At 42.3% G+C, this 7,517-nt stretch overlaps 1 protein-coding gene across 1 annotated transcript; it reads right to left on the bottom strand.

The window, feature by feature from the left end:
- Positions 1–4,084: 4,084 nt before the first annotated feature.
- LOC114148527 (POU domain, class 3, transcription factor 3-A) lies at positions 4,085–7,285 on the bottom strand. The gene has a single exon (XM_075410496.1). The coding sequence runs from the start codon at positions 6,076–6,078 to the stop codon at positions 4,798–4,800; it is 1,281 nt and encodes a 426-aa protein (XP_075266611.1). The 5' UTR covers positions 6,079–7,285; the 3' UTR covers positions 4,085–4,797.
- Positions 7,286–7,517: the final 232 nt, after the last annotated feature.

Genomic DNA, 7,517 nt, shown 5'->3' with positions numbered 1-7,517 from the left:
CTGATTGAATTACTGTTTGCTTTTAACTTATATGTATTTAATATCTGTCTACATTAATACAAAAAATAAATATCCTGTCTTCCTTCGGATCTTATTGATTTTTAATTGAATGCCAAAGGGGAGTAAAACCTCCCCTTCATACACAGGCTTTCCACAAATATTTGAGTTTTTGCAATAGATACCTGGTGTGCTCATACAGAAACAGCTACGTTTAGTCACTTAGCATGCAGGCCGATATTCTTTCAAATGGCATGCTTGTCTAAATTGGCATCGTGCCCATGTGCTGAACATGCCCATCAAACGAGTTCCACTCCAGCGGTCTGGCACATGCATGCTTGTCACGTTCGGTGGCAGCCACACAACAAAGCTTGCTGGAAAGACAATTCATTCCCCCGTCCGTCGTTCCACAGATGTTTGCTTTAATTCCTTCCTGATTGGGAGACTTTGGTACCTGCTCCATCAATCAGCGAAGAAAAAGCAAACACAAGCAAAGTGAAAAATCTCTTTTGATCAGAACCTTCAGATGGGAGAGGACACTGAGCTTTGTTCAGGGTTTTTTGTTTTTTTTTTAAAAAAAGGGGGAAAAAGTCAAGACTCTTTAAAATGCACTCGCACGCACTGAATAGGGGCACTTTTTAGGATCTTCTGATTCCAGGAAATCATTACTCACCTCATGAGTTTCTGCTCTTTTCTGTAGAACCCGCAGTGTGTTAATCAGTGCTAGACGTGGTGGTTAACATATCTCCCTGTTGTAAAAAATAATTAACACAGAGCAGTGGGGATTGATAATGTTCAAACTGGATTGAAACAGTTGTAGATTGGGGCTTTGCCGCTGTTAAATGATTAGTTTGATGCAGGCACAGGTGTTAGTCAGCTGAATGTGTGGCTGTGCTGCAAACTGTGAGACACAAACAACAACTATTAAAGAGGGGGATTAATCTCGCAGTAATTGCTTCATGAAAAGCACCTCTGAACAAGGCTTTAAGAGCAATTATGAGCAATCATATTAGTAGTTACAACTGCAAGGAGGTAATAACGTCCTCGGTGTGGAACTGCAATCACCACATGGCTCAGAGACGCAGAAAACAATAATCTATTGATGAATGATGTCACTTTTGAGCTGAGCACACAGACACAATTTGATTCCTCATATGAACGTTGCATGTTTTTTTAAATATATATATACGAGCTGAGCCTGTTCTGCTGATTGAGGAGTTTGCATGTCTGTAGCATCATCAGCTCGTCCTCTTCAAATCCCAGCATTGATATTCACTGAGCGACATGTGATGACAAAACCCTTTAAACATCTTTTTATCCCCCAATTCCAGACTTATCTCCTATCTTTGCATCACCAGGCTTTGAGGGGATCACAACACAATCCTGCAAGCGTATATTATACCTCCATTTTCTTCTTGCTGTTAAGAGGGAAGATGTCATGTTAAAAGGCAAAGGATAGATGTTGACCATTAACACTGTGACCGAGGATGCTGCTAAAATGTGCAGAGGACTTTCTTTTTTACTTATTTTTATCGAAAAATGCTTGTGAAAGGACATAAAATGTCAAGTTGTGTAAAGTTGCATCAAAGTTTTAGTTTAGGTTTGACTGCTAATGTCTCAGGAATAAAATATAGTTGCAAAAATGGATTTAATAAGTATGTTTGCAAAATTACTCATTTAAAAATCAACCATAAAAGAAGAAGAAAAAGAAACGTTTTATCAAACGTAACAGAAAAGAAAATGTACAAGAGAATTGTCAGAAATGCAAAACAAGGAGACCATCCATCCACTGTTTCCACCCGTTTGTCCTTGCAGGGTCACAAGAGGTCATAGTACAAGAGGCAGGGTACACCATGGACAGGTCGCCAAAACACAAAATATTAAAAGATGTTGTAGCAAAATGTAGAACTGGACAAAATAAAAATAAAAAACAGTAACTAAGTTGGCAATATACTAAGCAAAAATATTGACTGAAGACAGCAAAAGCAAACAAACTGATTCAATTAACCAAAGCAAGACAACTAAAACCTAAAACTTCAAACATTTTTTCAGCAAATTGTGAAAAACAAAACAATTTGCTCTTTCTGAAACAAAACAGGAGAAATACAGCATAAGCAAAGAAGAAAGAAACTCAGGCTTAATAAAACAAAAACAAAAAAAGGCAGAATATGCAAATTATAACTAATATGCAATCAGTGTGTTATAAAACGAAACTTTATAACTCAACACGGCAAAACAAAAATATGGAAGCTGTTTGGCAATAAAAAAAACAAATCACCAAAAGGGAAAAAACTGAGAAAATTCAAAAATATTACCAAGCAAAACAAAACGACAAACAAATTCAAGTAAATAAACCAAAACTAACAATGTATCTTTATTGTAAAACAAAACATTTTCAAAGAATTTAAAGCATCTATTTTAAACAAATCAGAAAATGTACTAGAAAAAAAATACAAACAGGCTAAAAGAAATAACAGCAAAAATAGGAAAATAAATAAAGTTAGCAAAAAAAACCTGAAGAAACTCATCTTCAAAAATACAAAACTTTTTGATGATGTCAGCAAAAAAAGGAAGACCAAATGTCATATAAATACAGTAACAACAGTGCAATTAAGTCTGTAAAAACAAAATCAACAGAAAGTAAAACTTCCATCAAAAACTACATTTCTGTTAAACTAAATTAGAAATTGTTGTATTTTTGTCTTTAAAGTTGTTTTTTTGCAATATTTCTGAAACATACCCTGAAAAAATCGCGTTTTCTGAAAAACTGTCAGTGAAAATGTTTTATTTCTTCTGTTCTCAAATAGTTTAAATGTTGCTGCTGTGGTTTGTTGGGAAAAAAAAAACCTTCTGAAACTTTGTTCCACTTTGATTTTCGCTCTATTTTCACAGTGTAGCGTTATTGGTTTTTCTTGTTGCAGTTTGTCCAAAGTCTGTCCAGACTTTTCCTGAAACTCTGCCAGCTGCCCAGCGAGGAACAACAAACGAACACCTTGTACAGTTTCTGCCGCCTGCTTGGGTGTTTTGACAAATCTACACGACAAGCTACTCCAGCGGTAAAAGATATAAAAAACTGATTTCATTATGTAGCGTATAGAGTGACAGCTCCAGAAGAGAAAAATAAAAATAAAAATCACGTGTATAAGGCAGTGTTTTGTTTGCATGCCAGCACAGACAGTGACCAAAAGTGATGCATTAACTTCCTGGTTTGTTGTTTACCTCCCAGCAGCTACAGTAGCAGCAAACCTTTGACCTCTCGCAAGGGGTCAGACAACCTCTGTGACTTTTTCTACAGCTTCGCCCCCTTACCGTCAGCGTCCCCAGATGTCCAACATCATCTCATGGATTATTGTGATATTTAGAGACAAGGAGATGAAATTACAGGCTGTTTGTTAACCCTCGCTCACTCGGCTCCCATCTCCCCAAACCCATCATCCGTGGCAAAAGATCCGCTTGCTGCCTCGTGTCACTCCATCTCTCCGTCACCTTGGCAACTGCTGCCGAGGTGAACCGCCATCTGGGATAGCCGACCCCATCCGCTGGCTGATTTCCACGGAGCTGCAGTCCACAGCACTGCCACACCGGCTGGTCTGATGTGCGGTTTATCACCCCACGAACGGGCTCATTAACTGATCCGTGATCAGTTCAGCCACTCTTGATGGGGTTAGAGGGGCTCCAACAGAAACATGAGGCAAATTATTCAGATTTGTGCTCAGTGTGAGAGCAAACTAATTTGTTTCAACAAATTTGGGGTGCTGATCTTCCTTAGATCCTCTGTGTCTACGTCAGTCTTCCTCTGTAAACGAGGAGTCCTAAAAAATGGCCCCTCATTATCTTTTTTTCTAACCCACAAAACCAGCACATGATTTAAAATAAAAAGAACTTGGTGTTGATTTCCCTGCACCTATGTGAAAATATCTGTAGGTTACCCCACAATATCTAAAAGTGTAGACCAATCAAGGGTTTTTTTTAGGCCTTAAATGGTCACAAAAATCACAGATCACGTCTTAGTTTATCAAAACCTAAGCAGAGATGATGCTGATGAGATGTGAGCATGTGAATGTAAGAACAAATGATGATCATCTCATATATTAACATGGTTTTATTTCAAATTTATTAAATTATTGGTCTTCCATGAAAATAGACACATAGGGAAAAATAAATAGACTGAATCTTTACACAGGAGCACACAGCAGACCTTACATACAGTTTTGGGAATTTGTGCTAAATTCTTACTGAATAAAAGGAGTGTTCAACTACACTTTTTTGCCATTTTCGTGTCACAACTTAATTCCACTTATGCACAACACAAAATGGGAGGTGATTAAATTATTATTGCTGGCTTACAAAAACTATTCATGGACAAAGTGAATAAAACAAATGTCTTTCTTTCAGGTCTAACAGGATGGACATGAAAATCTGCAGAATCACAAAGAAAACTTGTATTTTGTACAATTTAGGAAAAATGTTTAACTTTTTGTCTTCATATTTATGTAACTTTATATTTAGAGTACTTTATTCTTGCTTCTGTGCAGATTCTAGATTAGCGTTAATATTTTTGTCCCAGAGACAGTATCACAGATAAATACCAAACAAACACAAAAGTAGATTTCTTGTCTTTTTTCTTTTTGTTTCTTTTTTTTTTTTTGCTTCTGGAATGAACACATACAGAAAAACACTAAAACTGCGGATGGATTTATGATATATAAAAAACTTCTTCAGAAATTCTGGTGAGTCAGGAAACATTTTCCCTCCTCTTTGCTCTCAGTTTCTTGCCTTGGCGGTTCGTCCTGGCTGTTTTCACGTGTCGCTGTACATCCTCTTGCACTCTATGGAAGGAGACGGCGTGTCCGGACCGATGCTCCCCACCTGAGAATACGCGTCCTCCGGGGTGCGCGGCAGTCCAGGCGGCGTCATGCGCTTCTCCTTCTGCCTGCGGTTGCAGAACCAGACCCGGACCACCTCCTTCTCCAACTGCAGCGTGTCCGCCAGGGAGTTGATTTCCTGCGCGGACGGCTTGGGACACTTGAGGAAATGGCTCTCCAGCGCGCCTTTTACGCTCACCTCGATAGACGTGCGCTTCTTCCTCTTCCTCCCCTGCGTGGCGATCTTGTCGATGCTGGTCGGGCTCCCCGTCGTGGAGTCGGCCTCCTCCAGCCATTTGTTGAGCAGGGGCTTCAGTTTGCACATGTTTTTGAAGCTCAGCTGGAGCGCCTCGAACCTGCAGATGGTGGTCTGGGAGAACACGTTGCCGTACAGCGTCCCCAAGGCTAAGCCTACGTCCGCCTGGGTGAAGCCCAGCTTGATCCGACGTTGCTTGAACTGTTTGGCGAAATGCTCCAAGTCGTCCGACGTCGGCGTGTCCTCGTCGGACTGCGGCTCGTGGCCCATTTCGTGGTGCTGGTGATGGTGCGTGTGGTGGTTGTGGCTCTGGTGGTGATGGTGGTGGTGGTCCAGCTCAGGGGAGTCCCCGCGCAGCAGCCCCGAATGAGCGAGGCTCTGCCCGGTGTGTGAGCTCAGCATCCCGTTGACTGTAAATCCTGAAGGCTGGGAGTAAACCAGAGACTGTTGCTGCTGTTGCTGCTGCTGCTGGCCCTCGCTGATGATGCTGATGTGCGCCGCGGAGCTTCCTCCCCAGCTTCCCGCGTGCGTCTGGTGAGCTCCCAGATGCGGGGACCTGTGGTGCAGAGCGGAGCCCGAGTGCAGGTCATCCCTGTTCCGCTTCACCTCCTGCGGCTGGGAGGTGGGGGGCCACGGGGAGCCGGTCTCTGCTGCTGCAGCGGCCGCCGCCGCCGCCGCCGCTGCTGCGGCCGCTGCGTGAGGCAACGATGTCACCCACTGGTGGGCATGGCTCAGCATGTGTCCACCGTTGCTCGCCACCATGGCTCCATGCATGAAGTCTGCACTCTGCACCATCTTAACCGATGGGTCCCCTCTGTATCCGCCGGACACCGTGGTCACGGCGGTGGTGCCCGGCTGCATTCCAGCACCTCTCCGGTCAGAGTGCACGATGGGACCGGATAAAATCCTGCTGCTGGCCAAATACGGACCGGAGGTGGCTGCTGCCATCCCCCAAGGCATAAATCTGCAGATGTGTCTCACCTTTAGGTTTGGTCTTACTTTGCTTTAATCCATAAAAAAAATACTCTAATAAGTCTTGGCGCTATTAAAAAAGCACCAAACACTCCCGAGACAATTTGACGGAAAAAAAAAATGTTCAGCTTTTCATAAAGTTTACTTCCCTGTGTATCCCCGAGAGTTTGATAACTTTCTTGAGTCCCAGAATCCACACAGAGCGTAATCCACTGTGCAGGTGATGAGAAGAGAGAGAGAGAGAAAAAAAAACCCTCTTTCTTTGATCCGTTCCAAGCAGTCGATCTTTTATCATGAGATTAAATAACCTTGAAGTGATACGAATTAAAACTGTAAAACTGAAATTGTTTCACCTCCTCCTTTTGAATCTGCGCGATCTGGTGCGTCTTCTATCAGGAGCCACGAAGACGGATTGTGAGTTTACTCTGTGCCAAGGCTGCGTTTTGCTCCCACCATCTCCGCCCAATTACAACAGCAGGGCTGCGCAGACCCCCCTCCCTCTCCCCCCCGCTGATTGGACTCTCTGCTGAAAGAGAAGTTTGTGTGTTTATGTGGTCGGTGCTCGGAGTTCCTGCTTTCAGGTAAAGATGCGACAATTTGATGGTGGGAAAAAGTATAAAAACACTCACGAAAAAGCCGCGTTTAGTGATGGAATAGAACAAAAAGGAGAAGATTTGATTAAATTACAATATTATTTCGTATGTACAATTATTATTATTTGCTGGACAATATATTCATGTAATTTGGAGCAGCCTGGGCTTGAATCGAAACTATCAGATTCGGGCAAAAACAAAAGCAAACAAAAAAGAAGGTGTTCGCGCGCGTCTCTCGTGCCTAATGGTCCCCCTTTGCATGTTGTAACCTTGAGGCGCGCGCCAGAGAGCTGTGCTGAAACATTTCTTCATTTTTTTTTTTTCTAAGACCAAACAACACAAACCACTGCCTCGGTGTACACATGCAACCTCAGTCATAAAGTGGGGGGTTTTGTTTCACCGGGTCGCCTCGATTTTTACAGGGCGTCGGAGAGAAAATGAACATGGACACACGGAGGTTTGAGTCTGGAGGAGACAGCCAGGTGCTGGTCAGTCAACTTTCTGCTAATTTATATCTTTCCTTGGATTTGTCTTGGGCTGTGTCCAAAAAGGGAATGATAAATAGACTCCATTTCAGTTAAGGGTTTGGTAAGCCATTAGGGTTACTTTTAGCTTATTATGGCAGTGGCGTCCAACGCTGGGGCCAGGAGCCCGCTGGGGGCTGCAAATCAACAAGTGTGGTCTTGAGATTTGATAGATAGATAGATAGATAGATAGATAGATAGATAGATAGATAGATAGATAGATAGATAGATAGATAGATAGATAGATTCCTACAATAAATATATAAATCACACTAAATAAGAAACATAGTAAAAATATTTTTTGACGTGT

The sequence above is a fragment of the Xiphophorus couchianus genome, chromosome 7 (genome assembly GCF_001444195.1).
Source record: "Xiphophorus couchianus chromosome 7, X_couchianus-1.0, whole genome shotgun sequence".
NCBI lineage: Eukaryota > Metazoa > Chordata > Actinopteri > Cyprinodontiformes > Poeciliidae > Xiphophorus > Xiphophorus couchianus.
Note: the sequence above shows the minus strand (reverse complement) of the source record. Positions and strands in the feature narration are given on the sequence as shown.

What these genes read in the sequence shown, in the direction of transcription:
- LOC114148527 (XM_075410496.1), bottom strand. Translation starts at nt 6,078, where the DNA reads ATGCCTTGGGGGATGGCAGCAGCCACCTCCGGTCCGTATTTGGCCAGC.